The sequence below is a fragment of the Castor canadensis genome, chromosome 11 (assembly GCF_047511655.1).
Source record: "Castor canadensis chromosome 11, mCasCan1.hap1v2, whole genome shotgun sequence".
Lineage (NCBI taxonomy): Eukaryota > Metazoa > Chordata > Mammalia > Rodentia > Castoridae > Castor > Castor canadensis.
In genome coordinates, this window is record NC_133396.1 from 101,361,117 (window position 1) to 101,383,282 (window position 22,166).

Here is a 22,166-nt window from a genome sequence, read left to right on the forward strand (position 1 = left end):
GAGCTGTTCTTGATTCTTCTGTCCTTGTGGCTATGAAAAACTTGCTCCCTACATTTATCTTACATTCCAGGTGTGCTCCCCAAGTCCATGTGCTTTTTCAGGGCTGTTTGTGGACCTTCAGAGTGAGGTGTTTGTTGTTACTATGGCCATCCCCGTCCCCACCCACATGTGTCATATGTGCTTTATGTGAGATAAGTGAGAGCCCTCCTAACATAACTGACTCCTAAACAGTAGGATTTCGGGCCTTAGAATCCTAAGGCCTAAAAATGTTAGCCTAAAAATGTGCTAACATTTTTCTGCTTGCTTGCTCCCATTCTCCCAGATAAATTTACCAAACTACTCCATCTAGCATACCCTGTCTGGAAGCTGACCCACAGAGAGGTGGGAAGGACCCTAGTTTAGTCCTACTGTGGGTCGGAGCCAGGTGATCACTCTCATTTGCCTGACATCAGCTGCCCCATACAGGTGACACCTTGCTGGATCAGTAGCTGAGTTCTTGAAGCTTTGACTTCTGTTTATGGTTGGTACTGTGTGTTGGTAACACTAACCCTAACCCTAACCCTGATGATTCCATGTCTTTGACTTTCTTGCTGGAATTTTGTCTTGGGTTAATGCCTACTCTCCACCATTTGAAATAGGTGAAAGCAAACTTGGAGAAGAGAGTAATACTTAAGTACCTACTAAGTGTCAGGAATTGGACTAGGACTGGAGAGACAGAACACTGTATGCCTTCAAAGAGCTCTTGCAGAATATATGAAGACATAATTACAAGGGCTAGGAATTCAGCATGTCAGGAGAGGCCAGGGAAGATGTCCTAGAGGAAACAGGGCAAAAGAATTTTCATCTGTGATCATCAGTGAGTTCAGGGGAAGACAATAAGGGCATTCTAGCCAGACAGAGGGTAAGTGCTAAGACACTGATTTGTGAAAGAGCACAGTAACTCTAGAGACCATAGGGTTACACCCTGTGATGAAAGGCTGGGTGAGAAAACAGGCTGGAGAATCTGGGATGCAGGATAATTCAGGACAAGATCCACAGCCTTATGGAGGCATAGTGTCTCATTGAGACAAAAAACACGCAGAGTTAATAGCAAAAATGAGAAACCAATCTCTTTTCTCATATGGCGAGAGAATCATGCTCAAGGATATGTTGTTAGCAGATTCCCCGGAATCCCCGTTTTCTGATACTCTTGTCAGCAAATTGAGAGTATATACCATGGCTGATACTTAGATGGAAATCTTAATTGAATAAGCTTTCCCAGAGAATAATGACTGTGGAACAAGGACAAGCTAGCGAAGCTCGTTTACTACAAACTAAAGTTCAAAATATTTAGTTTTGAATTTGGGGGATTATTATTATTTTTTTAATCAACTTTCACTTCTGGGATAGTAAGGGAATGTTATAGAGCTAAGTTCCTTTTCTTATCAAAAACCTACAAGGTATATTTTAATCATATGAAATGACAATAATAATAAAATTCATAAAATAAGCTTCCAAAAAAAGAACATATCATAAGCCTTTAAAAATTGAAAGCCATTTTAAATCTCACTCTACAAAAAGCCATTTTAATGTCCAAATGAGGTAAGTTTATCCTCCAGAAACCATCACAGATAGCAGAAATGAACCATTTGGACCAGAGGTGGGGCTGGTTCTCTTCCTGGTTGGTGAGGAGCAAAGAAATCAATATTTTCTATGTTCACTAACATGATGTCATTATAGCCTTGTCAACTATTAGGGCACTGTAAAGCAATGTTGCAAAGCTACCACTGTGGGGGACCTTTACTAGAGGAGTGGTAGAAGACCATGCAAAGAGGGGTACTTCTTAAGTCACTTGCAGAAGGTGAACATTTACACCTGGAAGGAGTGTTGTGGGAAGCAGCAATGGAAACAAAGTCACCAAGACCATTTTCATAGGAAGCAGGGAGTTTATTATGCTAGTGGACTCGGGGGAGATAATTTCTCAAAGCCCTGAGCCTCAATCTGTGTCAGGACCTGGGTTAAATACTTACAGAGTTTGTCCGCCAACCTCCTACAGAATGTGCTCACAGTTACAGGAAACTGTGCAGAGCTAGGTAGAGGCTTGCAACTCTGCAGAGCTGGCAGAAAGCTGCTTGTAGACTCAGAGTGGGGAAATCATGGTGAATACCAGACACAGTAAATCCCAGGAAAATAGCCAAGCTGGCCCCAACAGAATGGTCCCGCAGTCAGGGCTTTCTAAAGATGGAATTCCTACCACAGGAATATAGAGCTTCCTGGCCAGAACATGAGTAGAGGGTGGGTGACCATTTGGAGGTGATGATGTGGCAGGAATTCTGGTGTAGAGTAGTGTTGATGTCCATCCTACAAGGTCTCTCCTGACCTTGAAGCCATTTGATCCCATGAATTAAATGCCAGGTTTGAGCAGTAGTTGTTTGGATTGAGGTGAGAACTGTGTGTTGTTTTCAGGGAGGCTTCCAGAGGAGCACACTGAATGGGAAATACCTGGACAGGCAACAGCCTGGTGGGGAAAGCAAATAATAAACCTACATCTTTATAGCAGCTCCAAGTACAAATCTGTGAGGAGCAGGCATGTAAGATATCCTTTTGCCTGGGGGTGAATTCTCCAAGGGAGTGGGTTTGAAATCCAGTTTGGGTCTGAATGTGTAGTTCCGCATGTGCCTAGGTGGGAAGTCTTGGGCAAGTTACTTCATCTGTTTGGGCCTCGGTTTTCTCATTAATTAAATGGACCCACTTCACAGGGTTTTTGTGCAGATTATGTAAGAGTGTATTATAAAGCATCTAGCCCAGGGTCTGGCACTCTGCTGGAGTTGAGTAAAGGATCAATTATTTCATCTTCCCCTGCCCCTTCCATCTCTGTTATCAGGATGCATGTCATTCCTCCCCTCTGGGTCTGTTTCTCTGAGTCGCTGGTGTTGGGAGATACCTGGGGAACCAACTTGGCACCCCCAAACTCAGTACGCAGCTTTCCCCAGCTACACAAGGGAGGCGCCTGGACGAGATCTGGGAGCGCGCCAGTGCAGACAGGTATTTCCAGTCGGACAAGAGAGGAAATGGGTGGAGGTAGGGATGGGGACTGGGGAGGAGAGCAGATGAGCCCGGGACCTGGGTGGATCCCTGGGAGAGGGGCGGAGAGTCCTGCCCCTTGGCTCAGATTTCAACCCTAGAAGTTGCCGTTGTGGCTCGCTGGTTCGCGAGGGCAGAGGGTCGCAGGTAGGTTACAAAGAAAGGAGGGCTTGCAAAGCTGCGAGCTTCTGCGGCCCCAGGGTCACAGGCATGATCAGGTATCGCCTCTGTGGGTCTTAGCGGGAAGTGGCGACCCGCCTCCCCACTCTTGGTTATGCAGAGCTCCACGAGGGGGCGACCTGAGCCCACGTGCGACCGAGTCCTTCTCTCCTGAAACTACAACTCCCAGGCGGCTCGGGGGTCCCGCCCGCCTTGCCAGGCCTCTATCCGTTCCAATTGGTCGCTGCAGGAAGGGGTGCAGGGGGGCGGATTGGCGGTCTCCAGGGCGACGGGAGGCGCTCGGGGCATCCGAGGCGGGGAGGCGGGTCCGCCCCCTATTGTGTGGCTGCTAGAGCGGAGTCCAGCGGTGCTGAGCAGGTGAGGGTGGGGGCGTCCTGGGCGATAGAAGTGGGGTGCTGGCGGGGAGCAGTGCGGAGTTATGGGGGGCAAGGGGAAGCGTGGGGGCTCTGAAAAGAAGTGGAATTTGGGGAGTTCCAAGGAGTGAAGTGGATTTCTTGGTGGGTGGATGGGGAAGAGTTCTGGAGGTAATATGGGGGGAGTTCATGGTAGCTTCCAAAAGAAAGGAGTTCCAGGGGCTGGAGAATGCGAGGGAGAAGGAAATTGGTGGGGTAGAGTATCAGAAGTGCATTGTGGGCTGAGACAGGAGAATTCCAGGCAGGGGAATTCTCTGGAGGAGAGGATGAGGAGAAGTGAGGTGGTTGAGTGGGGATTCTGGAGGAGATCAGTAACAGAGTTATTTGAAGCGCAGAGGATCTGCTGCAATTGGAGATCAGGTGTGAGAAACTGGCATTTTGGGGGTACTGTGAAGAAGGGAGGACTAGGATGGGAGTAATGGGAGGATGAGGGCGTGCTGGGTAGGGAGGATAAAAAGGAGGGGAAACGGTGGGGGCCATGGAGTTGGAAGATCCTAGGAAAAGCAGGAGAATTCTGGGGATTCCTGGGTCACAAGATACTTGGCAAACAGCCAGGAGAGAATCCGGGGTTCCTATAGTATACATTTGGGGGAAAAGGCTTCTCAGGGAAGTTTGGGGGAGTTGGCAGTGGCAGTGAGAATGTTTCTGGTGAATTACCAGGAGGAGCCAGGCATACAGAAGCATTAAGTAGAAACAGGAATAAGACTGCAGTGTGGAAGATATCTTATAGCCAGTGCTGAACTATGAGGCTAAGAATGGGGTGGAGGCCCCAGAACAGAGTCCACTTGGATTTTCCAGGTCCAGGCAGGGCCGTCTGAGTCACTGAGACTGCCCAAGGACTGGTGGGGCCCAGGCTATCAAGAGTTCCTACCTCCATGCCCCATGGTTAGTTTTGTATACCCTAGGGACTCAGGCATTTTTTTACTTCTCTCTGAACATGCCCCTAGGGTTGGAGAAGGGAGGGCCTGGCATCTCTGAGATACTGGAGAGGAGTGAGTGGGAGGAATTGGGGTGAGGCACTTGAGTCCTGGTGCCTAGCAGAAGGAAAGCTGTTTGGCAGCATCATGAAGAGGAAGTGGTGCCAACTGCCAGCCCAAGACCTGCCCAGACCTGGAGGATGCTGCCTTGGGCCCCCCACCCTATACCAGCTTGAGGGGGAGGCGACTCCTCCTCTCCCAAGTCCCTGACTCCCTCACTGCCAAATCAGTGTTGGGAGGATGAGTGGAGGAAGAGGGCTCTTCACAGAGGCTGGGAAATGGGGCAAGGGATTGTGTGGGGTGTTCTGGGGGCTACTTTCTGGGGATTAAGGGACTAGAGTCTAATCCAGGATTTGCCTCAAACTAGTTGTCTGCTCCTGAACTAGGTGCCTCCGGGGTCCTTCTTGGTCACAGTTGGAGTGGCAGATGATAATACTGGTTCTATCTTGCTATCTGCTGCCTTGAGGAAGGAAAGAGAAGGGAGAGGAGGCTGGACCATGAAGGTCTTGATCGCTCAAACTTCCCTGAAAAAGCTCTTCTCCGGTGTATAAGAATCCCTCAGTTCCCTCCTGGTTGAATTTTGCCAAGATTATTATAACCAGGTACCCCACAATTCGTCTACATTTCCTAGGATCCTTCCAACTGCCCCTGCCATTTTCTCACCTGTATAGTCTCCCACCTACCATTCCTTCCTTCTAATCCTATTCATACTTAATCCCAGGGCTTCAAGATCTCTGACCTTGGGGCTGGTGTTAGAACTCAGTGGTAGTACTTGCCTGACCATTCTAGGCCCAGGGTTCAATCTCCAGCACTGCAACAAAAAATATCTCTGGTCTCTTCACACAATTTAGCTGCTCTCCTTCCTCCTTTTCTTCCTAGTGCTTTTCTCTGACTGGAGTTTCTCCTGGGGTCCATTATTGACCAAACTGCCTTCCATTTTGCATTTAGATCTGGTGGATTCTCCAGAGACCAGCTTCCTCAGGTGTTAAATGAGTTAGGCCCCAACTGTCCAGAAGAGTAGAACTGAAACCAAAAGAGAGCTGAACAGGACTGACTGCAGGATTGCTGGGTGGTGGAAACTCCTCGGCCCCTCCATCTGGGCTCCTGAGGATAGGAGGGGCCGGGCAAGCAAGCCAGCTGGGCTATGGTTTGGTGCCTCAGTCTGGCCATCCTCAGCCTGATCATCAGCCAGGGGGCTGACGGTGAGTTGGACCCCTGGGGCTCAACAACTCCCTGATAACCTTGGGGTGTGGGGTGTTCCCCAGGTGGTTCTCTGTGAGTGTGTTAGGGTAGGAGAAGGCTAGGGCTGGTTCTGGAGAATCTGGGGGTTCTTCCAATCACCCAAAGTCCTAAGGAGCCTACAGTGGTACTGATGGAGCCCTGCTGCCAGCTCTCATTTTGGTCCCCTGCTGTGCCCTCATGCTACCCACCATGCAGGTCGAAGGAAGCCTGAGGTGGTCTCTGTGGTGGGCCGGGCTGGGGAGAGTGCGGTGCTGGGCTGTGACCTGTTGCCCCCATCTGGCCGGCCCCCTCTGCATGTCATCGAGTGGCTGCGCTTTGGATTCCTGCTTCCCATCTTCATCCAGTTTGGCCTCTACTCTCCCCGAATTGACCCTGATTACATGGGTAAGAGTTATCCTCAGGTGGGAGGGAGGGAGGCATCACCAGCAAAGGTGGGCTGGGTAGACTATGCACAAGGCCTCTCCGGAACTGCTTTGTCCTTGCCCCAATCTCATCTCCAGCTCCACTGCCTTCACTGCCTAACAAGCATGGCTCTGCTCCCAGCATGTTAATTCATTGCAGGATTAATTTGTGTACACACACCCCCTTCCCTGCATGCACACTATAACTCTGCTACTTAGAACTCCATGTGGTCTGTTCCACTGAAGATCCAGCAGTGGATGTGTCCATCCACATTCTCTAATTGCTCTTTCTAGATCTCATTGTGCAACCTCCCATCCTGATCTTTTGTAGTCTTCCCATTTATCCCTTCCCTGGTCCCTGGCTATACTATCTGCTTGCTCCCCTGTCTTCTTCCTCCATGTCTAGTTTGGGGGTTTCCAGGCTTCTAGGGAGTAAGCAGGATGGGTGGGACTGCAGCCTCTCTGCTTCTCTTGGGGGTGGCATGGCCTGATTCTGAGCAGAGAAGAGCATGTGCACAGAGAGGTCAGTCTAGGGAGGGCTCTGGTTCCCCAAAGGTCAGTGCATGGAATGGTGCTGGCTGGGTTGCTGCTTCTGTTGCACTGCAGCTAGCTCCCTGCAATGGCCCACCTGACTCCTAATCTGGGATGGAGCCTTAATCTGACCAGTTTAGTGCCAGGTCTCGAAAGACCTGTGGGAGGTGTTCAAGATGGGTCTTGGCTGTTGGACAAGAATGAGCCTTGTTGCCTCCTCCTCAGAGGTGAAACTCAAGAAAGGCCACCTGGGAGGATGTTGACAGGAGCCCCCATCTTTTCCCTCTTTGGTTTGAATTCTGAGTGAAGCCTTGGGATTGGCTGTGCACTTGCAACGGTGGGCTGAACAGTGAGGGGAGGAAGCACAGGCAGGTGCTGCAGAGGGAAGAGTTTATTTTCAAACTAGGGGCAGTTATTGGCAAACAGCCTGATGTGTGTGTGTGTGTGTGTGACTGTACATAAGCCCTGTGGGACTTGATGGAAGCGGGCCCCAATTAGCACAAGTGGAGAAAAAAAACACTCATGCCCACCAGCCCTCCCTCCCTTGTCTCTGCCTGCCTGGGCATGGGGTTTAGGCTATATGGCTGAGGTTGAACAGACTCCGAATGTTGCCTGAGGGAGGGTAAGGCAGGGGGAGGTGGAGGAGAGGTGGAAGAAAGGCTTTCCCTGGGAGTCCACCAGGGAGAGGTGGAGTTTCTTCTTTCCTATCTCACAGTTCCTAGGCAAACAAGCCACCGAATTGCTAGCAACTCTGTCTGCCTATGGTTTCCCTATGCTTTTGTGCTGCTCCTTGCACTGCAAGGGTTGTGAGCTGTAACCTTTAGGGCTTTCCTCCTACTCCTGCCCTTTGCTCCCACCCCTGCCCCAGCACAGTATGAAGCTCCTGGTCAGCTGGAGTTGGTCCAGGGAGTCAGGACCCCAGGGGGAGGCCCCTGAAGCCCATTAACCCTTCTGCTGCCTCAGTGTGGAAGGGGCCTCTCAGCCTTTGTGCAGGGGACTCAACTGCAGTTGCTAAGTAACGGAGGTGGAGGTTGCTAAGGACAATGCCGTTCTGTCATAAACTCTCTGGGCAAGTGGAGGGAGATGGGCTGGGGTCTGTGAGGCTGGTGGCCTAGAATGTGTGAGGAACGCTGAGCTGGAGCTTTAGGGACCACAGTGAAGGGAAAGCTTCCATCGAAAAACCATCTACCCGAGGAGATTGGGTTGACAAAATAATGCAAAAGTAGAAAAAAAAAAAAAGATAAAAAATGAACCAGGACTTGAAGTCAGATTAAGTTAGCTACTGTGTGTAACGTACCCAGCACAGTGCCTACAAAAAGCTTTTGTAATGGGGAGCTGACCAGAAATCAGAAGAAAAGCAGGCTGGGCCTAGTCTACTCCAGCTGTCGCAGGATGGGTGTTAGACCAATTCTTTGAATCCCTGGGACTTTTGTGCTATATTTCTTGGCAGTTTCAAGATGCCCTGCACTGCAAAAGGGGCATGCATTTTCTCACTGTGCTGAACTGTTTGATAAAAATCAATTGTCTTGTTCTCCATTATTGCCTGTTCTCCCCTTACTACCTGTTATCCTTTAAAAATGTCTGCCTAATTACATCTGCTTGTATGTCTTCCTTCCTCCTCTTGCTTCAAGTGCAATGTCTGGGCATGATCAGTGCCACATTTTGAACTTCAGTATGTTCATGGTTCAAGGCCTTGTGGGTTCCCGCCCTCAGAGAGCCTGACAGAGCAGAGACTGTCCTTTCTCCTTTGCACACCCCTGCGTGTGGGCAGATCTGCACGTTTGGCCCTGCAGGTGGAGTGCAGGCCTCCAGGAGGTGGGCGTAGGACTGAAGAGGTCTCAGGACTACTGTCCTGGCCATCTTCCTGGTCTTGTGTAACACTGCAGTCCAGCAGTCTAGGTCTCCCAGGGAAATTAGGACATGCAGAATGCTGTAGTGGACACTCTGATTGATAGACATTTGGGAATTTAGCCATCATCTCTCAAAAATATGCTCAGTGCCCTGAGCATCACTTGATTCTAATATCAGTGTTCAGTAGCAAGTACACTACCTCTGGGTTAGCTTTGGCTTTGTCATTTACTAGTCATGGGGTTATAGAAAGAAACCTAACATCAGTTCTTTCATCTATAATGGAATTCTTGGGAGGATTAAATATGGTGACACTACCTAATACTCTATGACCCATATTCAATGCTCAATCCCCTTCCCTCTTCTTCCTTCCTTCTAGAGTTCAAAGACCACCATATTGGAAAGTTAGTATCACATGGGGTATAGAGGTAGTTGCAGTCTGGGGTCTTCAGGGCTCAGTGGCCAGGCAAATTAGGGTTACTGAAGAATCCTGCTGGTGAGTAGATATGATTATGTTTAAATATTTACTTACCAGGCCTAGTCTTATCTTCTGGGTGGGGATTAGACACTTAGCCCTTTAAGCAGGTCCACCCATCCTAAAGAATCCACACCCTAGGACTGTTCTCTGAAGAAAAAACACCCTTGCCTAAGATTGCAGCCAGCCTTAGCCTAATTTCTCTTCTTCCCTGTGGCATCAGAAGCATACAGGCTTAGCTTCTATTTCCAAAAGGTCAGTCTAGAAGCAGAGTGGGAGCAAATTGGAGAGGGTGGGTGCACAGCTTCAGGATTCTACTACGAGGAAGGGCTGGGATAGGCAAAATACTGAGGGTCTTGTCTGGGAGCTGTATTTGCATACCCCATAAAATTTAGACTATACCATTTGTCCACATCAGAGGTCAAGGTGGAGCTGGGCAACTAGTGAGTGTGGAGGGAAATAGCTGGACAACCCAGGTGAGACATTGCAGGAGTCAGTGGTAGAGAAGAAAATAGAAACATTTGGGAGGTAGGATTTGAAAGATTCAGTGAGCAAGTGCATGCTGTGGGAGAGGAAGAAGATGGGGCCAAGATTGACTGCAGGCTTCAAAACTGGAGCTTATTCATTTGTTCAGCAGCCTGTATTTGAGCACTCACTGGTGCCAGGCACTGGGCTCTATGTCTTCCTTACATTATCTCTCCCTTCCATCCTATCCCAGTCCTTCCTTCCTTCCTTCCTTTTCTTTCTCTCCTTCTTTCTTCAAATGAGAAAAATGAAATTAACAGGTTAGGTAACTTGTCCAAAGGAGTTCACAGCAGAGTTGAACTTGTGCCTAGGTCTCTGGCTGCCAAGCATGTGCCTTTCTCACTAGGGCTGCATTGCCAGAGACTCCTGAAGCTGTGTGGGATGTGGGATTCCATCAGGGATAGGTGGGTACCTTAGTCTGAGCCCAGTGGTGTGCTGTAGATGCTGACTCAGGCTGGAATGAACTGTCTGCTTGTGCTGTGGTATGTGGCTTTGTGGAACTACATGTGGTCAGTCAACTGGGGTGGGAGTGCCCTGGGGCGTGGAAGGGATGGGATGAGGTGACTGCTGACTCTGCTGCCTGGTTGGGCTGGACTCTACCCACACTAAGGCGCTTAAGCAGCTGATAATAGATTTGAGGGATTAGGGGTTTTGACAGGATAGGTCTGGGTCCCTGCTAGGGCCCCAAACACTGCTAGGGTTTCCAAGGACAGAGTGCTCTGGTACCCAGAGAAGTCCATACATTACCCCTACAAAAAGAGTCCAGGGATGGGCAGAAGAGGTGGGTAGAGGAGATCAACTGCTGGTTCTTCAACCTTTTCCTCTTAACAATCCCAGAAGCCAGGTGTAGTTCAGTAGAATATTCTGCTCACTTGCCACTCCTCCAGTTTCTCTTTGTCTCAGCTATTGAAAGGCAGGAGCCAGCATAAGGGATGAACATAGCAACCTGCCCTCAGTTACCCCAACTCCATCTGTGCAGGCCTCACTGTCTCAGAGTAACAGAGTCTGAGACTGTTCTCAACTCCGAGAATGGCCAGTGTGGTCAGGGGTTCAGGGCTCCTGCCACATCCCTTCAGCATCTCTGATTCAGGGCTTCCCCCCAGGACGAGTCCGGCTGCAAACAGGAGCATCTCTCCAGATCGAGGGGCTCCGGGTAGAAGACCAGGGCTGGTACGAGTGCCGTGTGCTCTTCTTGGACCAGCACAGCCCCGAAGAGGATTTTGCCAATGGCTCCTGGGTGCACCTGACAGTCAATTGTATGAAGCTGGGGAGCTGGTGGTAAAGGGAGGGAGGAGAATGATGGGGGACCCTGGCAGGGTAGAAAGGGAAGAGAGTTTTGTTTCCATCCTACATGCAGTGCCAGTGTCCCACCTTTACTGACACCTCCTGTTTGCTCAGTTAGTGGTTGCATCTAACCCCTCCCCTCCCTCCTGCTCTTTCAGTTCTTCAAATCTAAATCTTATCAGCTTCCTAACTCTATGTCAGGAATGTCCTCTTCTTTCTTCCCTTCTGGCTCCCTGGCCAGGGTCATGGGTAGAGGAGAGGGGGCTTTGGGGCCCTGAGTGAAACAGCTCACCTATGTATAAAACACCTTTTCACCTAGGACCTCATTAACTCTCCCTCACTCCTAAAAAGGAAGTCATAATCATTCACATTTCAGGTGAGACTGGGGCAGGCAAGAGGGTAGAGAAGTGAGTCATGCTGCTGATACGTGACGGAGCAGAATGTAGGACCCAGGTCTTTAATTCCCAGACCAGTGCTTTTCTTGGGGCACTTAGCTCTTCCCCCTAGCTCTGGACAGCCAGTCTGTGCTCACTCCAGTGTGTGTGCAGCAGACAGATGACTCTGGGCTGGCATTTCTATAAAACTGGGTAAACTGAGGGCTGCAGCCCTGAGTTCTCTTGTCTCTCTGGCCATTGGACACTGCTCTTTGGGCTGATAGCTTTTCTGGCAGCCTCTAATGCCTGTCTCTCCAACAGCGCCCCCTCAGTTCCTGGAGACCCCTCCCTCAGTACTGGAAGTGCTGGAACTAGAGTCAGTCACCCTGCGCTGCGTGGCCCATGGTAGCCCCCAACCTCATGTGACTTGGAAGCTCCAAGGAAAGGATCTTGGCCAAAGCCAGGATCAGGTGCAAGTGAGTGGGCCAGCTGGAGTGAGAGGAGAAGGTGGGACCAGAGCTGGAGAACAGAGTGGGGTCAAACCCAGGCTGGGAGTTGGATATTGGTTGTATTGATGGGTATTGATTTGTATTGGTTTCCCTGAGCCTGGGATGCTGCTTCCCTCTGCTGGCCAGATTTGAAAGTGCAGAGTCTGAGGCTGAGCAAGATGGGACCTTCCTTAAGGATTCCTTTATAGGTGCAGAACGGGACGCTGTGGATCCGCCGGGTGGAGCGGAGAAGCTCTGGAGTCTACACCTGCCAAGCCTCCAGCATTGAAGGCAGCGCTACACACACCACCCAGCTGCTGGTTCTAGGTGCTTTCTGGTGGGAGGATTGGGGACCAGGGACACCTATGTGAGAAGATGACCTGTAGTTGGGGAGGAACATAGTAAGACATATTCTGGAGGGAGGGATCTGTGCAAGGTGAGAGGGCTTCCAGTGCAGACAGTTACTCTAAAACCATTTCAATTATAAAAGGACCAGTAAATGGGCACACAGATATATCGTTCCCAGCAGTGTATTGCAGTGGAAAGGACACAGGTGTTGGTGTTAGGCAATGAGCTATGTAATCCATCTGGGCCTTGGTTTTCTCATGTTGACAAAGAAAGTCTTATCTACCTCTCAGACTGTGACAAGAATTTGCTTAGGTTCAGCCAAGCACAGTGAGTGGCACAAATTTCTGGCCAAGACCTTCCCTTTAGAAGGAAAGCTGAAGCACGTGAGGCTTAGCGTCTCCCTTCATAGTTATCAGTGAGGGGAAGTAGACTGCAGTCCGTTGCCCACGGCAGTGTTGCTCTCCATGGTTCTGTGAGAAGGGTGGTGCTGGGTAATGGGCATAGTCTCTGGTGTCAGGAAAACCTGCATAGGAATCATTCTTCCTCTGCTGACCTGGGGCAAGTTATCTCACAGTCTTTTTGTCTCTGAGCCTCCATTTCGTTGTCTATCAAAAGGGTAAACAATAATTCCTACCATATTGTTTCTCGTGAGGTTTCAATGAGGTGAGCAGGGAAAAGTGCTAGGCACTCGGTGCTATTTCCTCTTTTGCTGACTGGCCATGCTTTCTGGTGGGAGGGCTGTGGAGCTATAGTCGTCAGAGGCAGTGTTGCAGGAGGTGTGTGGCTGGCCCAGACTCTTGGGAAGGACATTCCACACCTGGGGTTCAGAGAGCGGAGACATGGTGATGGGAGCCAGCCTGATGTGGGGACACCCAGATGCCCAGACTGACTTGAAAGAGTTCATGAGGGCTGACAAGGAAAGATGGATGGCCTGGTCTAAAGGGACTAGACCAAGAAGTGTGAGCTTAATGTGTAGGAGCCATGAGCAAGGTCCTGGAACAGAAGTTCTCTGTGGCAAGTGGTGCCTTTCTGCATGAATGCCCATTACCATGGTAGCTACAGGGGAGTCTGCAGCATTTTGGGTGAGGTATGGATACCTGGATTAGGAGACATGGAGGTGACTTAAGATGTGATGGACTAGGACAGAAAGGATAAATGAGCAGAGTTAAAACTACTCTACTCCCCAGTTTCTTAGGCAGGGGAAACTGGGTGAATAGGCTCAGTCCTCTGGAATAGGGGGGATTTGGGAAAAGGAGTGGGGCTCAGGAAGAGGATAAGCTTTTGTTAACACAAGGGGAAGTTCCTGCTTCAGAACTCAAGACCCTGTGACATCCAGCCCTGTGTTTTAGAAGTCAGAGGAATAGTTGTAGAAGTGCCCTGATGCTTCTGGGAAGACTGTGAGCTGAGCCCACCTCTCTCTCCTTGTGTTTCCCACAGGACCCCCTGTCATCGTGGCGCCTCCTAAAAACAGCACAGTCAATACCTCTCAGGATGTATCCTTGGCCTGTCAGGCTGAGGCACACCCCGCTAACCTCACCTATAGCTGGTTCCAGAATGGCATCAATGTCTTCCACATTAGGTGGGGTCACCACATTTGGAGTGGTGGAGATGGGGAATTGATAGTGGTCTATGAGGAGCCCCTTGACCTGGACCCCTCCTCACATGTGCCATATTGCAGCCACCTGCAGTCCCGAGTTCAGATTCTGGTGGATGGGAGCCTTCGCCTGCAGGCTGCCCAGCCTGATGATGCTGGCCTTTACACCTGTGTGCCCAGCAATGGCCTCCTGCATCCGCCTTCAGCCTCTGCCTATCTCACTGTGCTTTGTAAGCATGACCCCAGCTCCTTCCACAGCCTGCTTCTCACCCCTGGGCCAGGTCAAGGCCCTCTCTCCCAGTTTGACACGGCTTTCTCCTAGACCCAGCACAGGTGACAGTGATGCCTCCTGAAACACCCCTACCTATTGGCATGCGGGGGGTGATCCGGTGCCCAGTTCGTGCCAACCCCCCACTGCTATTTGTCAGCTGGACCAAGGATGGGCAGGCCCTGCAGCTGGACAAGGTACAAATTTGGGGCAGGGGAGTGCATGTCTTAGTTTGGTGTTATTCTGCTCAGTAGTTCAGCTCAACTATCAGGGAACTTATACTTCTTACCAAGGGCTGTGTAGGTGTTGAGTGGTGGCAAAGAAGCACCCGTCCTTAAGAAGGGCACTTCCTTGGTGGTAGGACAGCAACAGAGCCCCTGCTAGAAGACCAGGGATGGAGTAAGTGCCTTCCTCTTAGGTGTGGTTGAGGATAGATCAGCAACAGATTCTGGGACTTTGATGACAGATCTTGAAGGGTGGATAATTCCTTGCAGAAACCAGAGCCCAAAGGCAGGACAGAATGTAGTGTGCTTTTGGAATGATGAATCGGGCAGTTTGGTGGGAGCTATAGTGAGTGCCTGTGGGGACATGAGTGGTGCAGAGAAAGCTGGAAAGACAGGTTGCGACCTAAAGGAAAAACTGCATGCCAAGTTAATATTACCTCATTCCAAGGTAATTGGGATCTTTTGTTTGTCTGCAGAGACTATAAATTCCATGAGGCTTAGCGTTGCATCTTTTAATCACTGTGTCTCCGGGGCTTTTACAATAGTAGTATTCAATAAATTTTGTTGAATGTGTTTAAAAATCTAAAGGCATTTGGAGCCAGTGAAGTTTTTTTCAGCAGTAGTGTGATGGTATCAGAGCTGTGATCAGGAGTCAAGTTTTGTCAGCTAGAGTGGACCAGGAGAGGTACTGCAAGGCTATTGAAATGGTCCAAGGTGAGGAGTTAGGAAGTCTGAGCTGGAGAGGACATGAAGGTAGATGGGTCTTTGTGTTCAGACAAAAGGATGACAGACAAGTAGTTAGATAGCGTGAGTGAGTGGTCACACATTACCAGGGAGGATGGTGGTGGGGTCTTTGTACAGAAGTAGATGCTGATTTGGGTGGAAAATGCAGAATTTAGTGGTAGAGTGCTGGGAGGACAGCTAGGTGAGATCACAGTAGGCAGGGAGCCCACATCAATCAACTCCAGGGGCACCATTCTCACTGTTTTCTGTGAATGGCACCCCTGGAACTGTGCATTCACAGCCTTACACCCATTGGTGGTGGCCCCTTGGTAGAAAAGAGAGAAATGGAGGAATGGAGTCCAGGGAGAGTCAGACGTAGATGTAGAGTTGTGGAATTCCTGCACGGCATGAGTTTCTTGTACTATCTTCTCTCTTGTTTTGCCTCCCCATCCTGGTCTTGCCTCTGCTGAGTTTCTCTAGTTGTTATCTCCTCTGCTGTCTAGTTCCCTGGCTGGTCCCAGGGCCCAGAAGGCTCACTGATCATTGCTCTGGGGAATGAGGATGCCCTGGGAGAATACTCCTGCACCCCCTACAACAGTCTTGGTACTGCTGGGCCCTCTGCTGTGACCCGTGTGCTGCTCAAGGTGAGGCCCAGGATGGTCCAGGGACCTGCTGTGGCATTGGATCAAGTGGCTGAAGATGCATACTAAGGCCAGAGTGATGGGATGGGTCAGGTAAAACCCATGTGAAGAGGGGCTTCTAAGTCTATGTTTCCTGTGGTGGCCATGGAGCTGTCAGATGCCATCCTAAGGTTTATAAAGAGATGGTACTGGGGACATGGGACATTAGTCACACAATACATTCACGAGATGAGGTATTTGTCTTCCAGCCCTGGCTAATTTCAGCCAGGCTACCTTCCTTGCTGGAGCTATGAGACAGGAAGTAAAGGAGAGGAAGAAGGAGAGAGGGTGATCTATAGAAGCTTGTATATCTCCAGAGAGGTCTCCCAGGCCCACCAGTCCTTGCTTATCCCACCATTTCCCTTCAGCCTACTTGTTGGGAACAGAGACAGATCTAGAGAGGAATAAAGATGGAAAAAGAATGAGATAGAAACTGAGACCTACAGTATGACGGGGAGCTTAGAGAGGGGGAATACCGAACCTTAGGCAGAGGGAGAAGAGAGGCCCCTCCTAATGCAGATCTGGCCTGCAGGCGCCCCCAGCTTTTATAGAACGGCCCAAGGAAGAATATTTCCAAGAAGTAGGGCGGGAGCTGCTCATCCCCTGCTCCGCCCAAGGAGACCCTCCTCCTACTATCTCTTGGGCCAAGGTAAGACTCCTTACTCAGCTCTGCTGGGTCCATGCCCACTGCATCCCTGCCTCTCAGACCCTGGCCATTTTGTGGGGGGAGGGGGCTGTCAGAGGCAGGGTGGGGAGGAAACAAGCTGCTTGGAGAGATGAGTGGCCCCCTTGGTGAGGGGTGGCTGCGTGTGTCCTCAGGGCTGACCAGTGGTTCTGTAGGTGGGCCAGGGGCTGCGAGCACAGGCCCAGGTGGACAGCAACAGCAGCCTCATCCTGCGGCCATTGACCAAGGAGGCCCATGGGCGCTGGGAATGCAGTGCCAGCAATGCTGTGGCACAAGTGGCCACCTCCACCAATGTCTACGTGCTGGGTTAGTGACTGGGAAGAGGGCTGGTACTGGGGGCATCCATGTGGGACAGGAGACAGGGGTATCATTTTTGGAGGCCCAGATGGGAGCTTGTGGGTGTGGGACTCCTGGGACGATGAGTGGAGGCCAAAGCCCACCACTTTCTCTTCACCTTTCCCTAGGGCCCTAATTATTATCCCTCCTTCTATTCTTCCTTCCCAGGTACCAGCCCCCATGTTGTCACCAATGTGTCTGTAGTAGCTTTACCCAATGGTGCCAATGTCTCTTGGGAGCCTGGCTTTGATGGTGGCTATCTGCAGAGATTCAGTGTTTGGTACACCCCATTGTGAGTGACCTGCTCCTACATCCATCCTGATTTATCTGGCCCTCTGTTCTTTCTCCTATCCTTCTATCCCTAGTTGTGGCTTAGCTCTGCTTCTTTGTTTCCAGAGACTCTTAGGTGTTCAGGGCCCAGGTCTGAGACCTTGGGTGGTAGGGCAGAGTGGGGAGGTCAGATCAATGGACCCCAAATATTCCTGGTCTTCCTAGCTTATGAGGTGCCTCCCTCCCATGTTCTCCAGGGCCAAGCGTCCTGACAGAGCCCACCATGACTGGGTGTCACTGGCAGTGCCCATGGGGGCTGCACACCTCCTAGTGCCAGGGCTTCAGCCCCACACTCAGTACCAGTTCAGCGTCCTAGCTCAGAACAAGCTGGGCAGTGGGCCCTTCAGCGAGATCATCTTATCTGCACCAGAAGGTGAGAGACCTTCTGCCCCAGAGAAGCAGAGAAAAGGAAAGGGAAGGGCTGGTGGGAAAGGTATGACATGGGAGAACCTGGGGACAGAAGGGGCCAGAGGTGCTGGGCAACTTGAGTCCAGAGGTGGGGTGTTAGAAGGGTTCTAGCAGAATGGTCGGGCCCTAGGGCTGTGGAAAACGGGTGGTGTGAGGGGGAGGATGAGGGATACTGAGAACCTTATCTCTGACCTGCCTATCTGTCCCATTCAGGGCTTCCTACCACACCAGCTGCTCCCAGGCTTCCTCCAACAGAGATGCCACCTCCTTTATCCCCTCCCCGAGGTCTTGTGGCAGCCAGGACACCCCGGGGGGTACTCCTGCACTGGCATCCTCCAGAACTGGTCCCTAAGAGACTGGATGGCTACGTCCTGGAAGGACGGCAAGGCTCCCAGGGCTGGGAGGTGCTGGATCCAGCTGTAGCAGGCTCCGAAATGCAGCTACTGGTACCAGGCCTCATCAAGGTACCTGTTGCAGGCAGCACACAGGGAGGGTCCTTCCAGACACTCTCCAGAGCCCTGCTCCATTCCCCAAATCCCATCTTCCCAACCTGATTTGATCATCTTCACATCCCCATCTCACCCTTACCTCCTAACTGCAAAGTGGTATTGCGCTCTGATCCTCTTCCTCGCACTCCACCCCTAACCCCTAGGACGTTTTCTATGAATTCCGCCTTGTGGCCTTTGCGGGTAGCTATGTCAGCGATCCCAGCAACACCGCCAATGTCTCTACTTCCGGTGAGAACCTGGTAGGAGGGGAGGGTGCTGGGGATTACAGGTGTGTGTGTGTGTGTGTGTGTGTGTGTGTGTATGTGCGCGTGTGGTGTGTGTGTGGTGGGGGGGATGCCTCCGCCCACTGACCCTCCTGGCCTCTTGCCCAGGCCTGGAAGTCTACCCTTCGCGAACGCAGCTGCCTGGCCTCCTGCCCCAGCCTGTTTTGGCAGGCGTGGTAGGCGGGGTCTGCTTCCTGGGCGTGGCCATCCTCGTGAGCATCCTGGCTGCCTGCCTCATGAACCGGCGCAGGGCTGTCCGTCGTCGACGCAAACGCCTCCGCCAGGGTAGACTTCACCACCCTATCCTTTCGTCAGGCCCGGCCTTTCTCCAGCCTCATCCCCGGGGTCCTAAGCACTTGGCTACTTGAATGGTCTGGCCATTCCTAAGCCCTTCCTACCTGGGGAATTATCCCTTCTTCCACTTGTCTCGAATCAGGCCTTGCCTACTCTTTTCCTAATCCAAATGGGTATGGGTTGGGCTCCCCCATTCTTGGATGAGAAGGTCAGTGCCTGGAGTTCCGGAGGGGCCTGAGTTTTCTCTGTGTCATCTCCTGTTGTCTGTTCTTACAGATCCACCTCTGATCTTCTCCCCGCCCAGGAAGTCAGCTCCACAGTAAGTCCTCTCACCTTTTCGGCTTCTTTCTGCCTTCCATTATGTAGCCAGTATCCACTGCTTCCTATTCTGCACCTTCAGGAGGGAGGGGAGAGCCAGGAATAGAAGTTAGAGGGAGGTGAGAACCGGAGAGAGCAGAAGCTCCACCCTGGGGACCGTCCCATGTTGCCTGTGCCTTCCCTCCATCTCTCCGCCATGTTGGTCCTTTCCTTGCTTGCTCTCCCTAGCTCCACTCTGTTGTCCAACAAACCTCTCAAGGCCAGACCCTGATCTCCTGTCCTTCCCCAGCTCTGCTCTGGGCTCAGGCAGCCCTGACAGCGTGGCCAAGCTGAAGCTCCAGGGCTCTCCAGTTCCCAGCCTGCGCCAGAGCCTGCTCTGGGGGGAGCCTGCCCTGCCCCTCAGCCCCAATCCAGATCCTCTCCCTGGCCGGGGACCCTTACCCCTGGAGCCCATTTGCAGGGGCCCAGATGGGCGCTTTGTGATGGCACCCACTGTGGGGGTCCCCCAAGAAAGGTCAAGCCTGGATGGGGCAGAACCTAGGAACTCAACTCAACGTCTGGCCCAGTCCTTTGACTGTAGCAGCAGCAGCCCCAATGGGGCACCCCAGCCCCTCTGCATTGCAGACATCAGCCCTGTGGGGCCCTCTCCAGCAGCTCTGCCCAGCTCCCTGCCAGGTCCTGGACCCCTGCTCCAGTACCTAAGTCTGCCCTTCTTCCGAGAGATGAATGTGGATGGTGATTGGCCCCCTCTTGAGGAACCCAACCCTGCTTCACCTCAAGGTTACATGGATACTCGGCCCTGCCCCACCTCATCTTTCCTTAGATCTCCACATTCCCCACCTACAACCCCTAGGGCTGCACTTCCTGGGGCTGTGGTACAGGGTGGGACCACCTCAGAGCCCCCCTACACAGCTTTGACTGACTGGACACTGAAGGAGCGGCTGCTGCCAGGCCTTCTCTCTGCTGCCCCTCGGGGCAGCCTCACAAGCCAGAGCAGTGGGAGGGGCAGTGCTTCCTTCCTGCGGCCTCCTTCCACAGCCCCTTCTGCAGGGGGCAGCTACCTCAGCCCAGCTCCAGGAGACACCAGCAGCTGGGCTAGTGGCCCTGAAAGGTGGCCCCGAAGAGAGCACGTGGTGACAGTCAGCAAGAGGTGAGGACAATCCTTACCCTGGTCCCAGTTTTGTCCAGTTGTTCCAGATCTCCACTCTCCCCACTTTGCCTCCCCCACCACTGGCCCCCATATCCTGTACATTCCTGCTGTCCTCCTGCCCTGGGACCAGAAGATTCTTGTCTCCTTTTAGAAGGTTCTGTTAAGGTACGGGGCTTCTCAGATGAAACCTAGGGCCAAACCTGAGTTGGGGACCCCTCGTTCAGACTTTTCTGGGTACCCTCTCCTCCTCTACCCACATCATGCATTTGTCCCTTTTAACAGGAGGAACACATCTGTGGATGAGAACTATGAATGGGACTCAGAATTCCCTGGGGACATGGAATTGCTGGAGACTTGGCCTTTGGGCTTGGCTGGCTGTCATCCCCGACCTGATGTTGAGCCAGAGCTAGGTGTGTGAACCTCCAGAAAGACAAGACACTCCTAGCTGCCCTGTCCTGTATCCACCACCCCCCTCCTGCTGCTTTGGGACTGGACCCATCAGTTTGGCCCTAAGCCCCAAGCTCCCTGTGTCTTGCTCCTGTGGCTCACTGCACCTGAAGGCCCTTTGGAGTTTCAGGCTTGAGCCTTCACCCAGGCCTCTCTCCTTGTCCTGTCCTTCCCTTATAGGTATGAAGACTCCAGAGGAGAGCTGTCACCTGAACACTGCCCCTGCTTCTAGCCCTGAGGCCCGATGTGCTGCCCTTCGGGAGGAATTCCTGGCCTTCCGTCGACGCCGAGATGCCACTAGGGCCCGACTACCAGCCTATCGACAGCCAATCCCCCACCCTGAACAGGCCACTCTGCTGTGAACACCCCTAATGTGTGACTGGGAAAAGGCATATGGACCTGCAAAGGAGCCCCTAACAAGACCTAGCTCCAGCCTCGTGCACTACCCCTGTACCTTTGTGCCCAGGCACAGACCCTGAGGGTGGGCTTGGGTGAACTTGGTATGGAATGTATGTGTTGACCCCCTAGATGAGACTGGGGATTGGAACAGGGATGTTAGTCTGCCCCTCTGTGTGGTGTGTGGGGTGTGTGTGTGTGTGTGTGTGTGTGTGTGTGTGTGTGGTTTGTGGTGTGGGTGAAGTTTTTTTACAGGTGAATAAAGTCTGAAAATGTTTCTCTGTGTTATGTAGCTTTGAGTCTAAAAGAGGTGGGAAAATCCCTGGACCCTGAAAGAGGAGAGACAGCTAGGTGTATCCTATAATCCCAGTACTCGGGAGGCTGAGGCAGGAGAATTGTATGTAGCCATATCATATGTGGGAGGAGGTATGTATGTATGTAGTATGTATATAGATACGTATGTAGGAGGAGAGTTCATATGTAGAAGATATGTAGCCAGCCTGGGCTATATATATAGCAAGAGCATGTCTTAAAAAAAAAGAAAAAAAGCAGAGACCAATTATTAAGCTAGAAGCCTTGAGAATATACAAAATTCATTAAAATATGCCTTTGCCCTTGGGAAGTTCTTTCCAGCTAGTGAGGCAGACAATAGTTACAGTATAATGTGATAAGTTCTTGTGATAACACTGTGTGTTGGTTATTATGGTAGCACAAAGGGAGAAAGTGCAGTTGAGTCAACATTTAGTAAAGCTTACAGAGTGTTCTGGGACAAGGCTACGTGTGGGAGATCCTTGGTATCTTCACAGAAGGTGGTAATAATGACAATAGCTTTCACTGTAGTAAGCTCTTTAGTGTCCTGTTTAATTCTCTACAGCTCTGAGTTTGTTTTGTACTGTTAGCTTGTTTTGTAGACTAGGGAACTGAAGCATAGAGTGCTTTAGTAATTTGCCCCAAAGCCACACAGTGAGTAAGGGGCAGACCAGGTGAGATGCCAGTCAAGGGAAGAAAAGCATCTCAGACAGAGGAATAGCCTTTGTAAAAGTACAGAGGAGTGAAATGATGCTTCATTGGTCTGGGCAGGAGAGGGAGGGGACAGAGAATGGAAAGGGGAACCAGAGGGGACTTCTTGTTGTCTTTGAATAGAAGGCTCAACTGGGCACTCTGCCATGTAAAGAACTCCACCTATGGTTGTAAGCAGGGACTCCCCTGGGGGTCTGTGCTCAATAGAAGCTTGAACAGGTGGGGTGGTGCTCCTTCCTCCTCTAAACTATGCTGCTCTCCACCCTAAGAGACTGAGGAACTCCTGCCAATGTCCTCCACTGAGTCCTTCGCTTTGATTTCTCCAGGATTTAAGAAGAGATGCAGGTCATAGAAAAGATGAAAGGGAAGAGT

At 51.4% G+C, this 22,166-nt stretch overlaps 1 protein-coding gene across 4 annotated transcripts; it reads left to right on the forward strand.

The window, feature by feature from the left end:
• The first annotated feature begins 3,148 nt into the window (after positions 1-3,148).
• Positions 3,149-21,152, forward strand: Igsf9 (immunoglobulin superfamily member 9). Of its 4 annotated transcripts, XM_074047730.1 has the most exons (22): positions 3,435-3,600; positions 5,020-5,235; positions 5,582-5,835; positions 6,071-6,259; positions 10,759-10,911; positions 11,635-11,789; positions 12,011-12,128; positions 13,587-13,728; positions 13,828-13,973; positions 14,066-14,208; positions 15,462-15,602; positions 16,171-16,287; positions 16,479-16,629; positions 16,828-16,951; positions 17,187-17,362; positions 17,611-17,861; positions 18,050-18,134; positions 18,278-18,454; positions 18,740-18,782; positions 19,071-19,931; positions 20,214-20,341; positions 20,559-21,150. In XM_074047730.1, the coding sequence occupies exons 3-22, from the start codon at positions 5,778-5,780 to the stop codon at positions 20,738-20,740; spliced, it is 3,540 nt and encodes a 1,179-aa protein (XP_073903831.1). In that variant the 5' UTR covers positions 3,435-3,600; positions 5,020-5,235; positions 5,582-5,777; the 3' UTR covers positions 20,741-21,150. The 4 variants fall into 4 exon arrangements, with proteins under 4 accessions (XP_073903832.1, XP_073903833.1, XP_073903831.1 ...); XM_074047731.1 differs by lacking the exons at positions 3,435-3,600; positions 5,020-5,235 and adding an exon at positions 3,149-3,210; XM_074047732.1 differs by lacking the exon at positions 6,071-6,259 and having other exon boundaries at positions 3,434-3,600; positions 20,559-21,152.
• The last annotated feature ends 1,014 nt before the right edge of the window (positions 21,153-22,166 follow it).